Genomic DNA, 26,265 nt, shown 5'->3' with positions numbered 1-26,265 from the left:
AGGGAAAGTTTTGGGATTTAGAAACTAGAGGCCACTAAGTACCCTGGTTTAAATGAAGATATGGATTTCCTGTAGGGTTGTGATAGGTCCATTTGCTGTCATCTAGTGGACATTTTGCTCAATTGCCCTCAGCTATGTTTAGACTGTTGTTGTTCATGTTTTGCTGTGTTCTAGTGTACTATGGAATATATTGCTCTCTTACTCTTGACACTTCTCCCAGTCATATTTAAGGTTAGAACTACCTTTCTAGGCATTCTGATACTTCTAGCTTGGAGTTGAATTTTTTGATAACATAGCTACAGTATTTCACTTTTTAATGTGTATAGTATTGCTTACTAGGTGTGTCCAATCAATTTTGTAACCACTTCCTCTTAAAATTAGGCCTAATTGGAAAAGCTGTTCAAAAGAGGCCATTGTATTATTTCTTTGTACTCCCTGACGAAGGCCATGCAGCCGAAACACGTCGGATTTTTTAAACTTTGTTTCTATTGAACATTTTAATTAATTATATGAAGAGCGCCTTGGTCCTCCTTTCTTTTTGATGACTTATTTACCCCTTTTACCAAAGAGCACCTTCTATCTACCAAAATGTACTATTGTGTACCCTAGTAGCGCTTCCCTTCCTCAATACTTTAGAACCATTTAAATACAATAAACCGTAAGGTTGTGTAGGACTATGGTAGATGAAGGAATCATTCTATTAGAGTATTTATCTGGTCAATATGTCAGTGTATTATGTCTGTTGTTTGTAACAGTGTGTTATATGTGAAAATGTGATCATATTATAAATTGTATTTTAATGTTTAAGGACTCTTGGAAGATTAGTCCAAATTATGACTACAAGAGATCCTAATCAAATCAAATCATCTACACTGATTAAAGTGGATATAACAGGTGAAATAAGGGATCATAGCTTTCACCTGGTCAGTCTAGGTCATGGATAGAGGTGTTCCTAAAGTTTTGTCCACTCAGTACAGATCCATGTTCTATGAGCATTGGATGCCCCACAGCAAAACTTGTCTGTGAACATCATTTCATGAGTAGAACCTTTACATAGATCTACCTGACTAACTGTACATAATCACACACTCTATTGTACAATTCCTAACCAACCTGGAATTGTTAAGGGCTATGGTGAGAAAATGCATCATAGTCTACTACACATTGCTCATCTTCAATTTACTTTCAAATTGCCTTGAATTCTCAGTATCTTTTCAAAACACACCCATTATGTCCATAAAACATGTTGCTGGGAATGTGATTTCACTTCAATGGTGTTAACTTGAAGAACCCACCAAGGACTAGACCTACTGTAATGGACACATTGTGTGAAAATGGAATGAAAATGGAATACAGAATAATAACTCAAAGCAAAAGGGATATGCAATTGCTTTCCATACGATACAATAAGTAACATCATAGACATCATTGATGTGGCAAGGAGCGGTTGAAGAGGTATGTATTGTGTTGGAACATAATGTGTAGCTCTCTTAGGGCCTTGTTGTCACTCTGTGATGCCGGTGCCTTGTTGCAGTGACAGCTGAATGGCAAGGCAGAGTTGGGTGTAGTCGTCCTCCCCTACATTCTGGGAACATACAGGAGGATTCCGTAAAAAGTAGGACATCAAGCAGAGAACACAAACAAACATAGACCATCTTTGTTTATGGTATGTACAAAATACACGATACAACAATTAGAAGGGAAATTAGCTATTGTGTTCTAGGCTACCATCTAGAGTAGACATGATGGTATGTACTGTATCTGAGAATAATGCAAAGTCAGCCTGTTGCAATTTAAAATGCATTGAGTTACAGTGCTGTCAAGAACAGGACAGAATGATTTTCCTCTGAAGAATTTCTAGGAACGATTTCTTGGAAATCGTGATCCAGTTTTTTTTCTCTATGGAACTCCTTGGCATAACTTCAGAGAAAAATTATGAGACACTCACCATGTAGGTGTCATAGCTGAAACAATGCCTGATAGCCAGGTGACCGATGAGGTTTCGGCTGCAGTAACTAGCATCGCCCCAAACAGTGGCAGCACAGATGGGACACACCTAGAGGAGAGAGGGGGTGACTTCCCAAACAGAACAAACAGCACATCCTAATGCATATCCTAATTATTTTTACGCTGAACAAAAATATAAAACGCAACATGCGACTTTCACGAGTTACTGTACAGTTCATATAAGGAAATCAGTAAATAGACCGCTGCGCCACTCGGGAGTCAATTGCACTGCATCTCAGTGCTAGATGCGTCACTACAGGTCCTGGTACGATCCCAGGCTGTATCACAGCTGGCCATCATCAGGAGTCCCATAGGGCAGAGCACAATTGGCCCAGCGCCATCCGGGTTAGGGGACGGTGACTTGCCTAGTTAAGTAAAAGGTTAAATACATTTTAAATACATAATGAGGCCTGTTGGGTTCTAGTTTGAAATACTTGCTATACTAGAAGTTAATATTTACATGCATGAGGAAGGTACAGTACCAGCCAAAAGTTTGGACACACCTACTCAAGGATTTTTCTGTATTTCTATTTTCTACATTGTAGAATAATAGTGAAGACATCAAAACTATGAAATAACACATATGGAATCATGTAGTAACCAAAAAAAGTGTTAAACAAATCAAAAATATATTTAATATTTGAGATTCTTCAAAGTAGCCACCCTTTGCCTTGATGACAGTTTTTCACACTCTTGGCATTCTCTCAACCATCTTCATGAGGTAGTCACCTGAAATGCATTTCAGTTAACAGGTGTGACTTGTTAAAAGTTAATTTGTGGAATTTCTTCCCTTTTTAATGCATGTGAGCCAATCATTTGTGTTGTGACAAGGTAGGGGTGTTATACAGAAAATAGCCCTATTTGGTAAAAGACCAAGTCCATATTATAGCAAGAACAGCTCAAATAAGCAAAGAGAAACAACAGTTGATCATTAATTTAAGACATAAAGGTCAGTCAATCCGGAAAATTTCGAGCACTTTGAAAGATTCTTCAAGCGCAGTCGCAAAAACCATCAAGCGCTATGATGAAACTGGCTCTCATGAGAACAGCCACAGGAAAGGAAGACCCAGAGTTCTCTCTGCAGAGGATAAGTTCATTACAGTTACCAGCCTCAGAATTTGCAGCCCAAATAAATGCTTCACAGAGTTCAGGTAACAGACACATCTCATCAACTGTTCAGAGGAGACTGCATGAATCAGGCCTTCATGGTTGAATTGCTGCAAAGAAACCACTACTAAAGAACACCAATAAGAAGAAGAGACTTGCTTGGGCCGAGAAACACAAGCAATGAACATTAGACATTAGACATTAGACCTCTGTTTTTTGGTCTGATGAGACCAAATTTGAGATTTTTGGTTCGAACCACCGTGTCTTTGTGAGACGTAGAGTAGGTGAACGGAAGATCTCTGCATGTGTGGTTCCCACCATGAAGCATGGAGGAGGAGGTGTGATGCTGTGGGGGTGCTTTGCTGGTGACACTGTCAGTGATTTATTTAGAATTCAAGTTACACTTAACCAGCATGGCTACCACAGCAATACGTTATCCAATCTAGGTTGCGCTTAGTGGGACTATCATTTGTTTTTCAACAGGACAATGACCCAAAACACCTCCAAGCTATGTATGGGCTATTTGACCAAGAAGGAGAGTGATGGAGTGCTGCATCAGATGACCTAGCCTCCACAATCATCCGACCTCAACCCAATCTATGTGTTATTACACACAGCCGGGAAGAATTATAGGATATCAGAGCGGCGTCAACTTACTAGCACTACGACCAGGAATACGACTTTCCCAAAGTGGATCCTTTGTCCGCACCACCTAGGGCATCTGAACTGATTCCAGAGGCCGACCCAAAACAACATCGCCGGAGAAGAGGGAGTTGGGAGCAGTCTTCTAGTCAGACTTAGGATGTGCACACACCACCCACCGCTTCCGAGTATATTACTCGCTAATGTCCAGTACCTAGATAACAAAGTTGATGAGATCAGGGTAAGGGCTGCTTTCCAGAGAGACATCAGGGATTGTAACATACTCTGTTTCACGGAAACATGGCTCTCTCAAGATATACTGTCGGAGTCTGTACAGCCACCTGCATTCTCAGTGCATTGTGCTGACAGGAATAAATATATTTCTGGGAAGAAGAAGGGCGGGGGGTGTATGCTTCATGGTTAACGACTCATGGTGTAATTGTTACAACATGCAAGAACTAAAGTCCTTTTGTTCACCTGACTTAGAATTCCTGACAATCATATGCCGAACTTATTATCTCCCAAGAGAATTCTCTTCGGTTATTGTCACAGCCGTGTATATCCCCCCTCAAGCCGATACCACGACATCCCTCAAGGAACTTCACTGGACTTTATGCAAACTGGAAACCATATATCTTGAGGCTGCATTTATTGTAGCTGGGGATTTTAACAAAGAAAATTTGAGGAAAAGGCTACCTAAATTCTTTCAGCATATTGACTGTAGCACTCGTGCTGGAAAAACACTGGACCATTGCTATTCTAACTTCCGGGATGCATACAAGGCCCTCCCCTGCCCTCCTTTTGGGAAATCTGACCAAGACTCCATTTTGCTCCTCCCTTCCTATAGGCAGAAACTAAAACAGGAAGTGCCCGTGCTAAGGACTATTCAACGCTGGTCTGACCAATCGTAATCCACGCTTCAAGATTGTTTTGATCACGCTGACTGGAATATGTTCCGGGGTAGCTTCTGGGATTAATATGGACGTGTACACCGAGACGTTCACTGAGTTTATCAAGAAGTGTATAGGAGATGTTGTACCCACTGTGACTATTAAAACCCTACCCTAACGAGCAACCGTGGATAGATGGCAGCATTCACGCAAAACTGAAAGCATGAAGCACCACATTTAACCATGGCAAGGTGATGGGGAATATGGCAGAATACAAACAGTGTATTCCTCCTATTCCCACCGTAAAGAAATCAAATATCGATATCAATATCGAGACAAAGTGGAGTCGCAATTCAACAACTCACATGAGACATATGTGGCAGGGTCTACAGGGTATACAGACAATCACGGACTACAAAAGGACAACCACCGACGTCTTGCTGTCAGACAAGCTAAACACGTTCTTTGCCCGCTTTGAGGATAACACAGTGCCACCAACGAGGCCAGCTACAAAGGACTGTGGGCTCTCCTTCTCCGTGGCCGACGTGAGTAAGACATTTAAACGTGTTAACCCTAGCAAGGCTGCCGGCCCAGACGGCATTCTTAGCCACGTCCTCAGAGCATGCGCAGACCAGCTGGCTGGTGTGTTTACAGACAAATTCAAGCTCTCCCTATCCCAGTCTGCTGTCCCCACATGTTTCAAGATGGCCACTATTGTTCCTGTACACAAGAATGCAAAGGTAACTGAACAAAATAACTGCTTTGAGAGACTATTTGTCATGTTGGTATGAAGAAATTAGGGAGACAGGCGCAGGAATGCGTAATAGGGTTTTTATTAAGCCCAAATTACGGAGTCCCGTGTAAAGGCACGGGGACGAAGACCAAACAAACACATAACACACAGGGTAGAAATCCAAAACAAAAGAGCGAGGAGTACTTCAAATAAATAACACACGTGCACAATGATTAACACACGGGACGAGACCCGTAATAATCTGCGCAATCCACAAAATACACAGCACAGGTACTCACACGCATCAACGGACATTGTAACAATAATGGACAGCCCAATGGAAACCAAAAGGCACACTTATACAGGTACTAATCAGTGGGAATAGGGGACAGGTGTGTGTAATGAAAGTTCCGGAGGGATCCGTGACACTAGTCAAGGATCATATCACCTCCACCTTACCTGTCACCCTATACCCACTTCAATTTGCTAACTGCCCCAATAGGTCCACAGACGATGCAATCGCCATTACACTGCCCTATCCCATCTGCACAAGAGGAATACCTACAGTGCCTTGCAAAAGTATTCATCCCCCTTGGAGTTTTTCCTATTTTGTTGCATTACAACCTGTAATTTAGATGGATTTTTATTTGGATTTCATGTAATGGACATACACAAAATAGTCAAAATTGGTGAAGTGAAAAAAATTACTTGTTTCAAGAAAATAAAAAATAAATAAAACGGTAAAATGGTGCGTGCATATGTATTCGCCCCCTTTGCTATGAAGCCCCTAAGTAAGATCTGGTGCAACCAATTACCTTCAGAAGTCACATAATTAGTTAAATGAAGTCCACCTGTGTTCAATCTAACTGTCACATGATCTCAGTATATATACACCAGTTCTGAAAGGCCCCAGAGTCTGCAACACCACTAAGCAAGGGGCACCACCAAGCAAGTGGCACCATAAAGACCAAGAAGCTCTCCAAACAGGTCAGGGACAAAGTTCTGGAGAAGTACAGATCAGGGTTGGGTTATAAAATAATATCAGAAACTTTGAACATCCCACGGAGCACCATTAAATCCATTATAAAATGTTTTAAAGAATATGGCACCACAACAAACCTGCCAAGAGAGGGCCACCCACCAAAACTCACAGACCAGGCAAGGAGGGCATTAATCAGAGAGGCAACAAAGAGACCAAAGATAACCCTGAAGGAGCTGCAAAGCTCCACAGTGGAGATTGGGGTGTCTGTCCATAGAACCACTTTAAGCCGTACACTCCACAGAGCTGGGACAGAAGAGTGACCAGAAAAAAAGCCCTTGCTTAAAGAAAAAAATAAGCAAACACATTTGGTGTACGCCAAAAAGCATGTGGGAGACTCCCCAAACATATGGAAGAAAGTACTCTGGTCAGATGAGACGCTATGTCAGGCACAAACCCAACACCTCTCATCATCCCGAGAACACCATCCCCACAGTGAAGCATGGTGGTGGCAGCATCATGCTGTGGGGATGTTTTTCATCAGCAGGGACTGGGAAACTGGTCAGAATTGAAGGAATGATGGATGGCGCTAAATACAGGGAAATTGAGGGAAACCTGTTTCAGTCTCCCAGAGATTTGAGACTGGGACCGAGGTTTACCTTTCAGCATGACAATGAACCTAAGCATACTGCTAAAGAAACACTTGAGTGGTTTAAAGGGGAAAATATACATCTCTTGGAATGGCCTAGTCAAAGCCCAGACCTCAATCCAATTGAGAGTCTGTGGTATGACTTAAAGATTGCTGTACACCAGCAGAACCCATTCAACTTGAAGGAGCTGGAGCAGTTTTGCCTTGAAGAATGGGCAAAAATCCAAGTGGCTAGATGTGCCAAGCTGATAGAGACATACCCCAAGAGACTTGCTGCTGTAATTGCTGCAAACGGTTGCTCTACAAAGTATTGACTTTGCGGGGGTGAATAGTTATGCACACTCAAGTTCAATTCTTTTTGTCTTGTTTCTTGTCTCACAAAAAAAAATATTTTGCATCTTCAAAGTGGTAGGCATGTTGTGTAAATCAAATGATACAAACCCACAAAAAAGAAATCTATTTTAATTCCAGGATGTAAGGCCACAAAATAGGAAGAATGCCAAGGGGGTGAATACGTTCGCAAGCCACTGTATGTAAGAATGCTATTCATTGACTATAGCTCAGCATTCAACACCATAGTACCCTCCAAGCTCATCATTAAGATTGAGGACCTGCGTCTCAACCCCGTCCTGTGCAATTGGGTCCGGGACTTCCTGACGGACTGCCCCCAGGTGGTGAAGGTAGGAAACAACATCTCCACTTCGCTGGGTGCGTGCTCAGCCCCCTCTGGTACTCCCTGTTCACCCATGACTGCGTGGCCATGCACGCCTCCAACGCAATCATCAAGCTTGCAGACGACACGGCAGTAGTAGGCTTGATTACCAACAACGATGAGACCGCTTACAGGGAGGAGGAGAGGGCTCTCAGAGTGTGGTGTCAGGAAAACCTATCAACGTCAACAAAACAAATGAGATGATCGTGGACTTCAGGAAGCAGCAGAGGGAGCTTTCCTGAAGTCCCTAACACACCCCCCCCCCATGTACATTGACGGGACAGCAGTGGAGAAGGTGGAAAGTTTTCAGTTCCTTGGCGTACACCACTGACAAACTGAAATGGTCCACCCACACAGACTTTGTGGTGAAGAAGGCGCAACAGCGAAGGTGGGCCGGGGTCAGGTCAGGTTAGATGAAGGGAGAAGGAACAGTTTTATTACACACATCACTTAACTTCCTACCTAGCAACAAAGATGTAGTGTTTAGAGGTGCAAGGAGGAGACTCCGCCTAAAGGAGGGTATAAATACTTGGGCTGGTAAGACATGTCTTTGTCTTTTCAGCTGTTTGACCCAGTTAGTGAATAAACTTGGTTTGAGCTAGTTCTTTGACAGACAGAGTGAAAAACTAACAGGCCCTAAAATATGGATTTCACATGACTGGAAATACAGATATGCATCCATTGGTCACAGATACCTTAAAAGAAAAAGGTAAGGTGTGGATCAGAAAAGCAGTCAGTGTCTGGTGTGACCACCATTTGCCTTATGCAGCGCAACACATCTCCTTCGCATAGAGTTGATCAGGCTGCTGATTGTGGCCTGTGGAATGTTGTCCCACTCCTCTTCAATGGCTGTGAGAAGTTGCTGGATATTGTCAGGAACTGAAACACGCTGTCGTAGGAACTGAAACATGCTCAATGGGTGACATGTCTGGTGAGTATGCAGGCCATGGAAGAACTGGGACATTTTCAGCTTCGAGGAAATGTGTACAGATCCTTGCGACATGGGACCATGCATTACCATGCTGAAACATGAGGTGATGGCGGCGGATGAATGGCAAGAGAATGGCCCTAAGGACCTGGTCACGGTATCTCTGTGCGTTCAAATTGCCATTGATAAAATGTGATTGTGTTCGTTATCTGCAGCTTATGCCTCCCCATACCATAACCCCACCGCCAACATGGGGCTCTCTGTTCACAACGTTGACATCGCCGACACAACGCCATACACGCTGTCTGCCATCTCCTTGGTACAGTTGAAACAGGGATTCATCTGTAAAGAGCACACTTCTCCAGTATACCAGTGGCCATTAAAAGTGAGCATTTGCCCACTGAAGTCGGTCACGACGCCAAAGGGCAGTCAGCTCAAGACCCTGGTGAGGCAACGACCACGCAGATGAGATTCCATGAGATGGTTTCTGACAGTTTGTGCAGAGATTATTTGGTTGTGCAAACTACAGTTTCTTCAGCTGTCTGGTCTAAGACGATCCTACAGGTGCAGAAGCCTAAGTGCAGGTCCTGAGTTGGTATGGTTACACATGGTCTGCAGTTGTGAGGCCGGTTGGACGTACTACCAAATTTTCAAACGATGTTGGATGAGGCTCATAGTAGAGAAATTAGCATGCAATTCTCTAGCAGCAGCTCTGGTGGACATTCCTGCAGTCAGCATGCCAATTGCACACTCCCTCAAAACTTGAGACATCTGTGACATTATGTTGTGTGACAAAACTGCACATTTTAGAGTGGCCTTTTGTTGTCCCCAGCACAAGGTGCACCTGTGTATTGATCAGGCTGTTTAGTCAACGTATTGATATGCCACACCTGTCAAGTGGATGGATTATCTTGGCAAAGGAGAAATGCTCACTAACAGGGATGTAAACAAATTTGCGCACAGAATTTGAGATAAATAAGCTTTTTGTGAGTATGGAAAATGTCTGGGATCTTTTATTTCAGCTCATGAAACATGAGTCCAACAATTTACATGTTGCGTTTATATTTTTGTTCAGTATAGATATAAAATCTAGCATTAATTACTATTCAAGACATGTTGCAGCTCTTGCTATTGAGGTTCATGTTTGAAAGTTAGGTGAAAGTTAGAATAGGCTCACTCACAGCTGGAGCATTCTCTCCTGTGTGGCTGCCGACACAGTGCTGGACCAGTCTCATGTCTGTGAGCCCCTGCAGGGGGCAGTATGGGCAGGAGTACACCCTTCCTCCCAGGAACCCCAACGTCAACACTCTGGGCCTGAGAAACAAGTCACAATCGTTAACACAAGCACAAAAATAAAATAATTTCACAACATGGATCCATTTTGACAGTAAGATCATACATACCTAACCAATTCAGATATCTGTGTTTGTGTGGGCTGTCCTGGTAGAATCCTAGATGAAAACATAATGAGAATAGTCAAATATACACCATTTTGAGAGTATAATTCTTTGATCAATGATCAAAATATCTAATCTCAACTTTCAGAAAAAAACTCAAACAAATGTTTTATTAATCTCCATGACCTCCTAACAGATCATGCTTAATGAAAGAGGAAGAGAAAGCTGATTAAAGTCATGATAACATTGTATCCATAACTGTAAATCAGAATGAAGTCTGTGTCTTATATGTCACAGCCTATCTGGCTATTTAACACACAAGTTATTCACAAATGTATTCACTATAGCCAATATATCATCAAAGAGGACATTAAGATGAGAACGTTTTTGTCCTCTTGCTGATGCTACGGTCCAATGTGTCCTATCCTTGATTATAGGTTCTAACTGGGACAAAGGAAAGCTCAACCAATCAAACTAAGCTGTCAGCTTAATGCAGACTGAGTAGTTTCAGTGTTGTCTTATCTAGGTCTGGTTATTTATATTCCTAGGATGCTGTCTTATTTTACTTAAAAAGCTTGGATCTTAGGTAGATGCCTAATGATGCAGAACTGATTTGGTCTCCGCTCTGGCCATGTATTCACCTTCACTGACCATGCAAAGTTCTGGATAGCGACAGCACTATGAACTCTAGAACACTTCCACCATAGTCAGGTACTAGGCCTATACCTCTACTATTAAGATACTATTATTAAGTACTACTACTCCTTCTGCTACTATTAGTAGTACCACACTACAGTACTAATACTAGTATTTCCAGTTCAAGGAGGCTACTTCTGCTACTACAGTATTATTAAAAGTACTACTAGTAGTACTAATCCTTGTGACTATTTCAGGAAACTAGATGTATGTTGCATGTTACTACTTCACAGGAGAGCCGTTTGAACGTAAACTTCTTTTTATCAAAATGTGTTTTTTGGCAAAAATGCCTTCTGGAACATGTGAACTCATGTGCCTTAATAACAAACTTGTATGCCATCTAAAAATACGAATACAATTGTTAAATTAAGAGCCTAGTTGGTTTAGCCACAGAAAAAGTCAGCAACCTTCCCGTAGCCATGTTTGGCTGAGAGAATGAGTGGGCTGGACATGCCTAGAGATGAGTTTGGATTGGTCTGCCATATAGCACGCTTCTGTCTATTTGAGCTAGTCAGTATGTGTAGGTAATCCTGTCTAACGTGGATTTTTTTTAAATGCATCGTGTAGTAAAACTGCATAAGTGTTGGTCTCCACTTTCTGGAGGACTGAGTTTTGAAATCATTGGAATTCGAGTATGATAGCTAAGGAGATGGAGAAAACACCGGTCTCTGGATTACATCTTCAAACTAAGGGCAACCATGGCATCTGTGACAGGTAGACATGTCAATCCATGATGCACATGGGTAAGATTGTCTAGCTAGCTACATTTTTCAGATATTACACTTTTCTAATTTTGATGGAAAGTGGTTTCATTTCAAGTTAAAATGTACTGTTAGCTAGCTAACGTTAGCTGGCTGGCTCGCTAGCTAACATTATGTGTATGATCTTATTATTCGTGTCTCAGAGCCATTTGCTTTGCTAGTTATAGCCTAATGTTAGCTATCTAACATTGAATCTGGTTGATTAGCTACCTGCAGATTCATGCAGGGTAGTAGCGTTATGAGTTGGGATTATGGTTCATTGTTTACCTAGCTAGCTAGCTACATGTCTTAACAAAAGACATCACTATGCACGGAACCATTTTGGGTGCGTTCGTAAATTCAGTCTGGCCAGCTACTCCGATTTCAGGTGAACTCTCGTCTGAGTGTGCCAGTGTACAGAATAATTGATTATTTTACGAACGCTCAACACCCGTTGAATATGGCCGGTGTCAGTAAATGTCGGGAAAAAAGCGTAATTAAATTGTTGCAAGCAGCACAGTTACAGTCACCAACGCTCTGGATAACATAAAAACAACCTAACCAGCTCTGCTAGGGTGAGTAAAATGGTCAGAGTGGGGTGTTCTCTCATTTGTGTCTGGAAGAAGCTAGCAAGCTAGCCAATGTTTGCCAGTTAGCTTGGGTGCTTGACTGCCGTTGTGAGGTCAGAATGCTTGGATCAACCCTACTCATCTGCCAGAGTGTCCAATTTGTGCTCTGAACGCTCCGAGTGCGAAACACTCTGAATTTACGAACAGACAATCTGAAGATGCTCTGAATTTATGAACGCCCAAAGCGCACTCTGGCACTCCAGATTGAATTTACGAACACACCCTTCAATAGAATGTCACTGCGACAACTGTTGATAGACGTAGCTGGTAAATTCGCGCAGGATAACAGTCAAATTTACGAATGCTCAACACCCGTTGAATATACATAAATTGTTGCCAGCAGCAACGCTCTGGATAACATAAAAACAGCCTAACCAGCTCTGCTAGGGCAAGTAATGGTCAGTGAGCTGTTCTCTCATTTGTGTCTGGAAGTAGCTAGCAAGTTAGCTTGGGTGCTTGACTGCTGTTGGATCAACCCTTAAAAAGATGGGTGGGGCTAATGTTTAAGAGGGTGCGAACGATGCTGAATGGGTGTAGACAAAGAAGAGCTCTCCAGTAGGTACCAAAACATTCAAAGGCCATTTTCTCAAAAGTGAGGTTACAAGTTTATCAACTTTCAAAGCAGAATTACTTTCCCATTGTTCCTCAAATGCAGTGTGTGATATACCATTTTTTTGTGCCGTGTCTCTGCTTTTATCCAATGTAAAAAATGTAAGTACAGTTTCTGTATACTTGCCCAGTCATGTGGATCGTATCCACAGATACACGGCTGACTTCCTGAGTCGTTGGTGTGACTGGTGTGGGTGGTGCGTCAAGAGGGGTGCCGTACTCCTCAAGGTACTTCCTGCAGCTTTTGTAGTGAACCCTCATCTTGCTGAGAAACTTCTGAGAAGTGAAATCACATAGGTCTATACATAAAACGGGTGATGTGTGAAGTAAAAACATTTTTTTCAACCAATTAGATAAATTAATAAAGTTATCTAATCCACCGGTGGTGTTGATAAATTAATCAAATGTATTTATAAAGTCCTTTTTACATCAGCAGATGTCACAAAGTGCTATACAGAAAGTCAGCCTAAAACCCCAAACAGCAAGCAATGCAGATGTAGAAGCATGGTGGCTAGGAAAAACTCCCTGGGAAAGGCAGGAACCTAGGGAGAAACCTAGAGAGGAACCAGGCTCTGAGGGGTGGCCAGTCCTCTTCTGGCTGTGCCGGGTGGAGATTATAAGAGTACATGGCCATTAAGGCCAGATTGTTATTCAAGATGTTCCAATGTTCACAGTGGTTGTAGAGGGTACAACTGGTTAGTAGAGAGAGCGAGAGAGACCAGTGCCTTGTCGTTCACCTTCGCACCCCACACATTTAACCATAGGACATACTGAAGAGATGAGTCTTTAGTAAAGACTTAAAAGGTCGACACCGAGTCTGTGTCTCACATGGGTAGGCACACCATACCATCAAAATTGAGCTCTATAGGAGAAAGCCTCCAGCTGTTTGCTTAGAAATTCTAGGGACAATAAGGAGAATTGCGTCTTGTGACCGTTGCGTACGTGTAGGTATGTACGGCAGGGCCAAATCGGAGAGATAGGTAGGAACAAGCCCATGTAATGCTTTATAGGTTAGCAGTTCAACCTTGAAATCAGCCCTAGCCTTAACAGGAAGCCAGTGTAGAGAGAGGCTAGCACTGGGGTAATATGATATTTTTTTTTGCTTCTAGTCAAGATTCTAGCAGCTGTGGTTAGCACTAACTGCGTAATTACATTGTTGCCAGCAGCCCAGTTACAGTTATCAACACTCTGGATAGCCTAACCAGCTCTGCTAGGGTGAGTAAAACAGAGTGAGGTGTTCTCTCATTTGTGTCTGGAAGTAGCTAGAAAGCTAGCCAACGTTAGCCAGTTAGCTTGGGAGCTTGACTGCCGTTGTAAGGTCAGAACGCTCGGATCAATCCTACACCTTGGTCAGAGCGTCCAGTGTGCGCTCTGAAAGCTCCGAGAGCGAAATGCTCTGAATTTACGAAACTGACAATCTGGCAAGCTCAGAATTTACGAACGCCCAGAGCGCACTCTGAGCGGTCTCTGGCACTCCAGATTGAATTTACGAACACACCCTTAATGGAGAGAACCGGTTGAAAGTTTTTGTCGGCTGAATGATCAACACATTTCTTTCCAGAAACCTTGAGAAAATTGTTCGGCTGCGGGGACTGTGTGGAGAGATTTATACTACTATCTGTACTTACTGGTGGCACAGATGCTGTTTCATACTTTCCTATATTTAAATTGCCCTTGCCTAACGATTGCATCTGAAGCTGGGCTTGCCACACGACTATCCTCACCATAAGGCAATAGTTCTCTTGTATATTATGAGTCCAGTGACTGCAATTAGATGGCTGCAATTAGTGTTAATGTAACTACTTAGCTTTTTCGGCTGGTGGAGGTCCTGTAGAATCATGTCCAGATAAAATGTCCAGGGTGAAAAAGTTGAATGAAAAAAGTTAACTGACTTGCCTAGTTAAATAAAGGTTCAATAAAAATCAAATAGAAAAGGTCTGTTCTTACGCATGACACAACGCAGAGTGCCTGGATACAGACGTTAGCCGTGGTATATTGGCCATATTCCACAAACCCCGGGGGTGCCTTATTGCTATTATAAAATGGTTACCAATGTAATTAGAACAGTAAAAAGTAATGTTTTGTCATACCCCTGGTATATGTTCTGATATACCACGTATTTTAGCCAAACAGCATTCAGTGCTCGAACCAGGTTTAAAAATAAATCCCCTTTGTGCATGTGCATAACTATAGATAAATCCGACAGGAGCGTTTGAGTGATGACAGAGGATCTAAAAAACACTTGGATGAACATTAAAAAAAACTTATGTCAGGCTATTTTCTGGCAATTGTGCTGTTATTATGTGCCAGATGTTAAGACTACAAATTGTTATAAATGTTCCATTTGCGAGATTGACATGTCATTTCAATAGACATAGTCTACAGATTAAAATCTGGGTTTATGATTCTAATAAAATTGCCATAGTTTGCTTAGATAATGGCAGGTGATGGATGGCCCCTGATAGACCTACATCTCATTTAATATAATCTACAGTAGCCTAGAAAAGATGTTGGCCAGATGTAAACTGAACGATTTAGCAGTTTGCTTAGTTCAAATTAACAGACTAATTTATTCAACATGATTAGCAAGGCGATTTCGCAATAAGTCTGCTGGAATAGGTTACTGAGGATGTTGTCATTTCAATCACTGAATTAAATATTAATAATATGTTTATGAACTGAATATGCTCGTCAACAACAGCCAGTGTTTATTTTTTAGTATTACCTGCAGCCTAATCTGACTACTGTTACCGCCAATCTAACGCGTTCCTAATTACACAAGGCTACAACAACGATAAACTCAAGTTAAGCTATTTATTAAATTAGTTTGCCAGCTCCAGGTAGGCTACACAAGTGGCACGAATTGATTTGCAATGACTCCAGTGATATTGTCATTTCAACATTATTGTATTGTATCAAATGGTAGACTGCAATGGCATATACATGAATAGGCTACTTGATGGCCAACAGAGGCAAATGTATAATTCTCCACATTTAGCCTAATGTCAGTTGCATTGAGGACTTTTCCCCCATTAAAAAGAACCACGTGAGGGAGTTCCATAACTTCTTTTCAAATTTCTACTCTGGCAGCCCCAGAGACCCAAGACCTGAGCATGCATAAAGCACTTCGCTTGGTACCATTGTCTTTAAGCAGTCAACATTAGAATGCAGTTTAAACCACCTCCGAGCGGATTTATGGAATGCTCTCTAGTGTGCCCAAAGTCATTTTCCAGTACTTTGTCTGCATTATTTCTTGATGTGCATCAGTTCTAGCGTATTAATATGTCTTATGGAAAAAGGTTTGGAAATCGGTGTCTCCATAATGACAATCTAAATAGCCTACCTACAACTGGTAAAAAAAAGTTGTCACAACTTGTCACAACTTGCTGCTCTCCTCACACTCACCTGACTCAGCCAATACTGTAGTGCTCTCTCAACACACACACACACACACACACACACTCCTCCAGTCCTCCCAACCACTCAGTCAGCAACAGCCTGCCTCACTGCCTGACAGTCAGCAGCAGGTCATAGTGAAATATATATATTTTAAGAGAAATGCAATGGCGGCCGCAGTGTACTTTAGAAATAGCCCAAAAACCCACTACCAATACATTTTCACCCGCAACATCATTTTCAAAGTGGCCCAATTAGTCTGGAAAACCGCAAACATTGCAACACAGAACAGCAACACGGGAACTGATTCAACGACAGAGATATGCCACACATTTATGCTACTGGCTTGAATTTACAGGACTTTAGCCCGGGGCTCTCCAAAATTTTAATATAGAGATTAAATTAATCTAAAAGTAAGAGTTGTGTAATCTACCTCCTCGAGATATGCTGTTATAGGCCTATTTCTATTTTGCCCTGTTTATCAAAAGTGTTGGAAAAACGTGTCAATAATCAACTGACTGGCTTTCCTGATGTCTATAGTATTCTCTCGGGTATGCACTCTGGCTTCCGCTCAGGTTCTGGATGTGTCACTGCAACCTTAATAAAGGTCCTTAGCTGGCTACATAGCCGTCTTTGTATCCAAGATAATTGTGTAGTCTAGAGTAATTGTCGAGGTTACCTAGCCAGTTAGAGGTTACCTAGCCAGCTACACTTTCAAACAAAGTCAACAACGCAGCCACTGCTAGCTAGCCTATTTCACCAGCCAGCAGTACTATATCATTTTAGTCAATAAGATTTTTTGCAACGTAAGCTTAACTTTCTGAACATTCGAGACGTGTAGTCCACTTGTCATTCCAATCTCCTTTGCATTAGCGTAGCCTCTTCTGTAGCCTGTCAACTATGTGTCTGTCTATCCCTGTTCTCTCCTCTCTGCACAGACCATACAAACGCTTCACACCGCGTGGCCGCTGCTACTCTAACCTGGTGGTCCCAGCGCGCACGACCCACGTGGAGTTCCAGGTCTCAGGCAGCCTCTGGAACTGCCGATCTGCGGCCAACAAGGCAGAGTTCATCTCAGCCTATGCTTCCCTCCAGTCCCTCGACTTCTTGGCACTGACGGAAACATGGATTACCACTGATAACACTGCTACTCCTACTGCTCTCTCCTCGTCTGCCCACGTGTTCTCGCACACCCCGAGAGCTTCTGGTCAGCGGGGTGGTGGCACTGGGATCCTCATCTCTCCCAAGTGGACATTCTCTCTTTCTCCCCTGACCCATCTGTCTATCGCCTCCTTTGAATTCCATGCTGTCACAGTTACCAGCCCTTTCAAGCTTAACATCCTTATCATTTATCGCCCTCCAGGTTCCCTTGGAGAGTTCATCAATGAGCTTGACGCCCTGATAAGTTCCTTTCCTGAGGATGGCTCACCTCTCACAGTTCTGGGTGACTTTAACCTCCCCACGTCTACCTTTGACTCATTCCTCTCTGCCTCCTTCTTTCCACTCCTCTCCTCTTTTGACCTCACCCTCTCACCTTCCCCCCCTACTCACAAGGCAGGCAATACGCTTGACCTTATCTTTACTAGATGCTGTTCTTCCACTAATCTCATTGCAACTCCCCTCCAAGTCTCCGACCACTACCTTGTATCCTTTTCCCTCTCGCTCTCATCCAACACTTCCCACACTGCCCCTACTCGGATGGTATCGCGCCGTCCCAACCTTCGCTCTCTCTCCCCCGCTACTCTCTCCTCTTCCATCCTATCATCTCTTCCCTCTGCTCAAACCTTCTCCAACCTATCTCCTGATTCTGCCTCCTCAACCCTCCTCTCCTCCCTTTCTGCATCCTTTGACTCTCTATGTCCCCTATCCTCCAGGCCGGCTCGGTCCTCCCCTCCTGCTCCGTGGCTCGACGACTCATTGCGAGCTCACAGAACAGGGCTCCGGGCAGCCGAGCGGAAATGGAGGAAAACTCGCCTCCCTGCGGACCTGGCATCCTTTCACTCCCTCCTCTCTACATTCTCCTCTTCTGTCTCTGCTGCTAAAGCCAATTTCTACCACTCTAAATTCCAAGCATCTGCCTCTAACCCTAGGAAGCTCTTTGCCACCTTCTCCTCCCTCCTGAATCCTCCTCCCCCTCCTCCCCCCTCCTCCCTCTCTGCTGATGACTTCGTCAACCATTTTGAAAAGAAGGTCGACGACATCCGATCCTCGTTTGCTAAGTCAAACGACACCGCTGGTTCTGCTCACACTGCCCTACCCTGTGCTTTGACCTCTTTCTCCCCTCTCTCTCCAGATGAAATCTCGCGTCTTGTGACGGCCGGCCGCCCAACAACCTGCCCGCTTGACCCTATCCCCTCCTCTCTTCTCCAGACCATTTCCGGAGACCTTCTCCCTTACCTCACCTCGCTCATCAACTCATCCTTGACCGCTGGCTACGTCCCTTCCGTCTTCAAGAGAGCGAGAGTTGCACCCCTTCTGAAAAAACCTACACTCGATCCCTCCGATGTCAACAACTACAGACCAGTATCCCTTCTTTCTTTTCTCTCCAAAACTCTTGAACGTGCCGTCCTTGGCCAGCTCTCCTGCTATCTCTCTCAGAATGACCTTCTTGATCCAAATCAGTCAGGTTTCAAGACTAGTCATTCAACTGAGACTGCTCTTCTCTGTGTCACGGAGGCGCTCCGCACTGCTAAAGCTAACTCTCTCTCCTCTGCTCTCATCCTTCTAGACCTATCGGCTGCCTTTGATACTGTGAACCATCAGATCCTCCTCTCCACCCTCTCCGAGCTGGGCATCTCCGGCGCGGCCCACGCTTGGATTGCGTCCTACCTGACAGGTCGCTCCTACCAGGTGGCGTGGCGAGAATCTGTCTCCGCACCACGTGCTCTCACCACTGGTGTCCCCCAGGGCTCTGTTCTAGGCCCTCTCCTATTCTCGCTATACACCAAGTCACTTGGCTCTGTCATATCCTCACATGGTCTCTCCTATCATTGCTATGCAGACGACACACAATTAATCTTCTCCTTTCCCCCCTCTGATAACCAGGTGGTGAATCGCATCTCTGCATGTCTGGCAGACATATCAGTGTGGATGACGGATCACCACCTCAAGCTGAACCTCGGCAAGACGGAGCTGCTCTTCCTCCCGGGGAAGGACTGCCCGTTCCATGATCTCGCCATCACGGTTGACAACTCCATTGTGTCCTCCTCCCAGAGTGCTAAGAACCTTGGCGTGATCCTGGACAACACCCTGTCGTTCTCAACTAACATCAAGGCGGTGACCCGTTCCTGTAGGTTCATGCTCTACAACATTCGCAGAGTACGACCCTGCCTCACGCAGGAAGCGGCGCAGGTCCTAATCCAGGCACTTGTCATCTCCCGTCTGGATTACTGCAACTCGCTGTTGGCTGGGCTCCCTGCCTGTGCCATTAAACCCCTACAACTCATCCAGAACGCCGCAGCCCGTCTGGTGTTCAACTTTCCCAAGTTCTCTCACGTCACCCCGCTCCTCCGCTCTCTCCACTGGCTTCCAGTTGAAGCTCGCATCCGCTACAAGACCATGGTGCTTGCCTACGGAGCTGTGAGGGGAACGGCACCTCCGTACCTTCAGGCTCTGATCAGGCCCTACACCCAAACAAGGGCACTGCGTTCATCCACCTCTGGCCTGCTTGCCTCCCTACCTCTGAGGAAGTACAGTTCCCGCTCAGCCCAGTCAAAACTGTTCGCTGCTCTGGCACCCCAATGGTGGAACAAACTCCCTCACGACGCCAGGTCAGCGGAGTCAATCACCACCTTCCGGAGACACCTGAAACCCCACCTCTTTAAGGAATACCTAGGATAGGATAAAGTAATCCTTCTAACCCCCCCCCCCCTTAAAAGAGTTAGATGCACTATTGTAAAGTGGTTGTTCCACTGGATATCATAAGGTGAATGCACCAATTTGTAAGTCGCTCTGGATAAGAGCGTCTGCTAAATGACTTAAATGTAAATGTAATGTAAATGTCCTCAATGATGTCACCATTGCCCTTGATTCTAAGCAATGTTGTGCTGATATTTTTATTGACTAGGACAAAGCTTTTGATACAGTAGACCATTCCGTTCTTGTGGGCCGGCTAAGGAGTATTGGTGTCTGAGGGGTCTTTGGCCTGGTTTGCTAACTACCTCTCTCAAAGAGTACAGTGTATAAAGTCAGAACATCTGCTGTTTCAGCCACTGCTTGTCACCAAGGCTTGATCCTAGGCCCCACGCTCTTCTCAATTTACATAAACAACAGAACTCAGGCAGTAGGAAGCTCTCTCATCCATTTCTATGCAGATGATACAGTCCTATACTCAGCTGCCCCCTCTGGATTTTGTGTTAAATGCTCTACAACAAAGATTTCTTAGTGTCCAACAAGCTTTCTCTGCCCTTAACCTTGTTCGGAACACCTCCAAAACAAAGGTCATGTGGATAGGTAAGAAGAATGCCCCTCTCCCCACAGGTGCGATTAATACCGCTGAGGGTTTAGAGCTTGAGGTAGTCACATCATACAAGTACTTGGGAGTACACTGTCCTTCTCTCAGCACATATCAAAGCTGCAGGCTAAAGTTAAATCTAGACTTGGTTTCCTCTATCATCCTCTATCATTGTTCCTTTTCACCCCAACTGACAAACTAACCCTGATTCAGATGACCTTCCTACCTATGCTGGATTACAGAGACGTAATTTATAGATCGGCAGGTAAGAGTGCTCTCGAGCGGCTAGATGTTCTTTACCATTCGGCCATCAGATTTTCCACCAATGCTCCTTATAGGACACATCACTGCACTCTATACTCTTTGTAAACTGGTCATCTCTGTATACCCGTTGCAAGACCCACTGGTTGAAGCTTATTTATAAAACCCTCTTAAGCCTCACTCCCCCCTATCTGAGATATCTACTGCAGCCCTCATCCACATACAACACCCGCTCTGCCAGTTACATTCTGTTAAAGGTCCCCAAGGCACACACATCCCTTGGTCGCTCGTCTTTTCAGTTTGCTGCAGCTAGCGACTGGAACGAGCTGCAACAAACACTCAAACTGGATGTTTTTTTCTCAATTTCTTAATTCAAAGACTCAATCATGACACTCTTACTGACAGTTGAGGCTGCTTTGCGTGATGTATTGTTGTTTCTACCTTCTTGCCCTTTGTGCTGTTGTCTGTGCCCAATAATGTTTATACCATGTTTTGTGTTACTACCATGTTGTTGTCATGTTGTGTTGTTACCATGCTGTGTTGTCATGTGTTGCTGCCATGCTATGTTGTCTTAGGTCTCTCTTTATTAGTGTTTAGTGATGCACCGATATGACATTTTTGGCAGATACCGATATCCAATATTTTCCATGACACACAAAAAAAAGATACAAATACCAATAACCAATATTTACAACTTTAGTGGCCTTTAAACTATTTAACTGTACTTGAATGCTTAACACACACACATGGACACAGCGGTGTAAGGCACTTCATCTTAGTGCAAGAAGCGTCACTACAGTCCCTGGTTCGAATCCAGGCTGTATCACATCTGGCCTTGATTGGGAGTCCCATAGTGCGGTGCACAATTGGCCCAGCATCGTCCGGGCCGTCATTGTAAATAAGAATTTGTTCTTAACTAACTTTCCTAGTTAAATAAAGGCTAAATAAAATAAATCCAATTTGTCTATAGTCAGGGAATATAACCTTGTACACACATCCAAAGGCTTTGAGGAGGTGTTAGATATTAAAGTAAAATGTTCATCATCAAAAAAGGAACACACACACTGTGATAATATAGTCCCAAGTGTGTTTATTAACATTTCAACCCCTTAGGTATTTATATGGGTGAAAAGTATACTTCATATAGGGGGAAGACCTAAGGGGGTGAAAATCATAAGCACACTTGGGAGTGTATTTATCGTACTGTGTAGTCTACAGAGTTTTCTTCCTGTGTGTTGTCCCTTTGATCAGCGACCTGATTGTAGTGTTGGTTTGGGGAAGAACTACATGTACTAACTATGGGATTCCCCTAGCATGACTGTAAATGGAGGGGAAACAATGGAAGAACATGAAAAACAACGCCCTCCTCAGTATTTAGTTAACACTGCAAAACACTGAGTACATGTTCCATACTCGACACAGGTAAAACATTTAAGTGTAAACATTTAAGCTCATTATAAACAAAGTGTAATAAATAGTGTCTGCTACCGTAGTACCACAGGCCCTGCACTGTCCTTTCCTCTCCCTCATCTGCTGCTGGACATCTATTGCTCTCTTTTCAGTCTCCGATACAGGGCCCCTGCACAGGGGACAGTGTGGCCCCTGGGCCCTCACAGCCAGGCGGAAGCAGTTTTTACAGAACCTGGGAAGACAGAGATGGTTATTGTTTAATAAAGGTTGCATTTTATTGTAGGCTATAGGATATATCCTAATGAGTTGGCTAAGACTTTTTTGTTGTTGTAATATCACAGACATCTGGCAACTAAAGTACTGAGCTGAGCCAGCCATTTTGAGGATTATTTGATCATTTGACCTGGGCTATGCCTTGGCCTGACTATGGGTTATGGTTTTGTATATTTACACATGTCTGCAGTTCCTGGTCCTGATGGGGGTTTTCAGGACATCCTGACATATGGGACAGTCATAGTCCTCCTCTGAGCAGCTGTCCAACGATCCCTCTGCAGCATCCCAGATATTACTCATAGCTCCCACAGGCTCCATTGATGAAGAACACACACTTCCCATTCATCCCAACTCTGTCAACCTGGAGGGAGGAAAATGAGGAGGAAACCACCACCTGTTTACTGTAAGTCCCCAACCAGAATGCTACTAGACTTTAGAGTTTACTGGTCTGTGAAATATTAACTCATTCCAGGTGTACCCAGACTATTTGCATTCAAATCAGGATTACATCATAACAGATCAACAATGGATAAGTGACAGTTGCCAGGGAGTCAGAGACAGGTTGGATTTCTCTCTAAATCAATGTAAATGCACTGTAAATGTATAGGCACAGAGACCCTTTCAATCATGTTTTTACCTCATTAGCTTTGAGTTAATATCACATTTGTATTGTCATCCATGTACAGTACCTATCTCTGAAACACATATACCTAGTCATTATGCTTTCTCTGACAGTCAGACCTACAATACCACACAAAAGTTTGCACACCTACTCATTCCAGGGTTTTTCTTTATTTTACTATTTTCTACATTGTAGAATAATAGTGAAGATAGCACAACTATGAAATAACACATATGGAATCAGGTAGTAACCAAACAAAGTGTTAAACAAATCAAAATATATTTTATATTTGAGTTTCTTCAAAGTAGCCACCCTTTGCCTGGATGACAGCTTTGCACAATCTTGGCATTCTCTCAACCAGCTTCATGAGGTAGTCATTTGGAATGCATTTCAATTAACAGGTATGCATTGTTAAAAGTTAAACAACAGTCCATCATTCATTTTAAGACATGAATGTCAGTCAATCCGGAAAATGTCAAGACCTTTGAAAGTTTCTTCAAGTGCAGTCGCTAAAACCATCAAGCGCTATGATGAAACTGGCTCTCATGAGAACAGCCACAGGAAAGGAAGACCCAGAGTTCTCTCTGCAGAGGATAAGATCATTACAGTTACCAGCCTCAGAATTTGCAGCCCAAATAAATGCTTCACAGAGTTCAAGTAACAGACACATCTCATCAACTGTTCAGAGGAGACTGCATGAATCAGGCCTTCATGGTTGAATTGCTGCAAAGAAACCACTACTAAAGAACACCAATAAGAAGAAGAGACTTGCTTGGGCCGAGAAACACAAGCAATGGACATTAGACCTGTGGAAATCTGTACTTTGGTCTGATGAGTCCAAATTTGAGATATTTGGTTCCAACCGCCATGTCTTTGTGAGACACAGAGTAGGTGAACGGATGATCTCTGCATGTGTGGTTCCCACCATGAAGCATATAGGAGGAGGTGTGATGGTGTGGGGGTGCTTTGCTGGTGACACTGTCAGTGATGTATTTAGAATTCAAGGCACACTTAGCCAGCATGGCTACCACAGCATTCTGCAGCAATACGCCATCCCATCTGGTTTGCGCTTAGTGGGACTATCATTTGTTTTTTCAACAGGACAATGACCCAGCACACCTCCAGACTGTGTAAGGGCTTTTTGACCAAGAAGATGAGTGATGGAGTGCTGCATCAGATGACCTGGCCTCCACAATCACCCGACCTCAACTCAATTGAGATGGTTTGGGATGAGTTGGAGCGCAGAATGAAGGAAAAGCAGCCAACAAGTGCTCAGCATATGTGGAAACTCCTTTAAGACTGTTGGAAAAGCATTCCAGGTTAAGATGGTTGAGAGAATGCCAAGAATATGCAAAGCTGTCATCAAGGCAAAGGCTGGCTACTTTGAAGAATATAAAATATATTTTGATTTGTTTAACACTTTTTTGGTTACTACATGATTCCATATGTGTTTTTTCATAGTTTTGATGTCTTCACTATTATTCTACAATGTTGGAAATAAAGAAAAACCCTTGAATGAGTAGGTGTCCAAACTTCTGACTGGTACTGTATTTTTACAAAACGTGCCAGGCATTATAAATGGTAGTGTCATGAAGCGTTGAAGTAATAATGCATTAGAATGTGACCGCAAAATGTTCTCTCTCTTTATAGAATAGCTGACCCTGTCACGGTCGTTATATGGTGGAAGAGAGGAGGACCAAGGCGCAGCGTGATAACAATACATCTTCTATTTATTGAAGACGAAAATGAAGAACACTTAAACAAACTACAAAACAACAAACGAACGTGACACTATAAACAAATAGTGCAGACACAGACAACTAACATAGACAATAACCCATGAACTACCTAATGAATATGGCTGCCTAAATATGGTTCCCAATCAGAGACAACGATAGAAAGCTGTCTCTAATTGAGAACCAATCTAGGCAACCATAGACATACATATACCTAGACTAGACACTGCCCCATAAACATACAAAACCCCTAGACAATACAAAACACATACATCCCCCATGTCACACCCTGACCTAACTAAAATAATAAAGAAAACAAAGATAACTAAGGCCAGGGCGTGACAGACCCAGAGTAGCCAAGGGAGGTGACAGGTGAGAATGAGGAGGACCCATGATTGTACAAAAACAATCCTTGAATTTATTACAGATGCAGCATTTCAGGATACATGGCTTGTCTAGAAAACAGTTGTCCATAGCAGCAACATTCAGGATATGAAAACTCAAAAATGACAGCGAATGTAAAGCTCAGCCCCTCAATACTGTTCCTACTGCAGCTAAGACTGGGCCTAAATGCTAAATATCATAAATACAGATGATCCCTTTTCCAGTTCTAAGCAGAGCCCAACTCTCCCCTTACTGGGACTAAAGAGAGTCTACCAGAACAGCCTAAATCAACTGCCTGTACACTACAAACTGCTACTGAGCACATTGTCAAATGGTATTTAACCCTGAGCTGAGAGAAAAGGACAGCATTTATCCCTTTGCTCCCCAATCCCACCCACACTTATTAACCAATGAGAATGAGCATTTAATTTGAATATATTTTTTAATTAGACCAGGTAACACTATGGAAAACATAAGTTAATTTCATTCATTAGTTTAAAATGTCCATATTTAGTCATGTACATTTTACTTTAAAAGACAGAGCTACATCAAATAGAACTACTATATAGGGAGACTGAAAGCATGGGTGAACTACACGTTAATTCGCTAACTTACCACACCTGGCTTAAACCTGCCCAATCAACTTGATAGCAAACAATTATGGTCAGGAACACCTAAACTGCTAGATCACTATGCATGACAATGTACTAGTGCACTTCATCCAAACCACACATGCATATACCTTTAAACATTTTAGATAACAAAGACCTTTTAAAATGGTGATGCCAGTCGAAGGCTCCCTCATCTCTCTCTCGCATTCACAGAAACAAACAAGCAGTATTTTAAGCAGTACATTGTCTTTTCCCCTCAACATTAAATCCATATTTAAATAAAAAATTCCACTTACCACCTGTACAATCTGCTTAGTGAATCGTAACTAATGATTGAAAATGAATTCACAAGTATAAATACAACACGGCAAATCCCCTGACAAGTTAGTTTTCACTTTCAC

At 43.2% G+C, this 26,265-nt stretch overlaps 1 protein-coding gene across 3 annotated transcripts; it reads right to left on the bottom strand.

The window, feature by feature from the left end:
- Positions 1–1,164: 1,164 nt before the first annotated feature.
- On the bottom strand, positions 1,165–26,265 carry LOC139550648 (E3 ubiquitin-protein ligase RNF138-like). 3 transcript variants are annotated; one of them, XM_071361663.1, is made up of 8 exons: positions 26,161–26,265; positions 22,690–22,872; positions 22,317–22,470; positions 12,846–12,994; positions 10,051–10,098; positions 9,829–9,961; positions 1,949–2,056; positions 1,363–1,585 (listed from the first exon to the last, which is right to left on the bottom strand). In XM_071361663.1, exons 2-8 carry the CDS (start codon positions 22,851–22,853, stop codon positions 1,505–1,507), a joined length of 837 nt encoding a protein of 278 aa, XP_071217764.1. In that variant the 5' UTR covers positions 22,854–22,872; positions 26,161–26,265; the 3' UTR covers positions 1,363–1,504. The 3 variants fall into 3 exon arrangements, with proteins under 3 accessions (XP_071217765.1, XP_071217764.1, XP_071217763.1); XM_071361664.1 differs by lacking the exon at positions 26,161–26,265 and having other exon boundaries at positions 1,165–1,585; XM_071361662.1 differs by lacking the exons at positions 1,363–1,585; positions 1,949–2,056 and adding an exon at positions 5,464–7,893 and having other exon boundaries at positions 26,161–26,255.

The sequence above is a fragment of the Salvelinus alpinus genome, chromosome 23 (assembly GCF_045679555.1).
Source record: "Salvelinus alpinus chromosome 23, SLU_Salpinus.1, whole genome shotgun sequence".
NCBI classification, from domain to species: domain Eukaryota; kingdom Metazoa; phylum Chordata; class Actinopteri; order Salmoniformes; family Salmonidae; genus Salvelinus; species Salvelinus alpinus.
The sequence above is the reverse complement of the archived record's forward strand: the minus strand, read 5'-3'. Positions and strand labels throughout refer to the sequence as shown.

Coding starts and splice junctions, on each gene's coding strand:
- LOC139550648 (XM_071361662.1), bottom strand. CDS start 22,853: ATGGGAAGTGTGTGTTCTTCATCAATGGAGCCTGTGGGAGCTATGAGT. Junction 12,995..22,316: donor GCAGGGCCTGTGGTACTACG/GTAGCAGACACT, acceptor TTCACTTCTCAG/AAGTTTCTCAGCAAGATGAG. Junction 7,894..9,828: donor CAGGAGAGAATGCTCCAGCT/GTGAGTGAGCCT, acceptor TGACGTTGATAG/GTTTTCCTGACACCACACTC.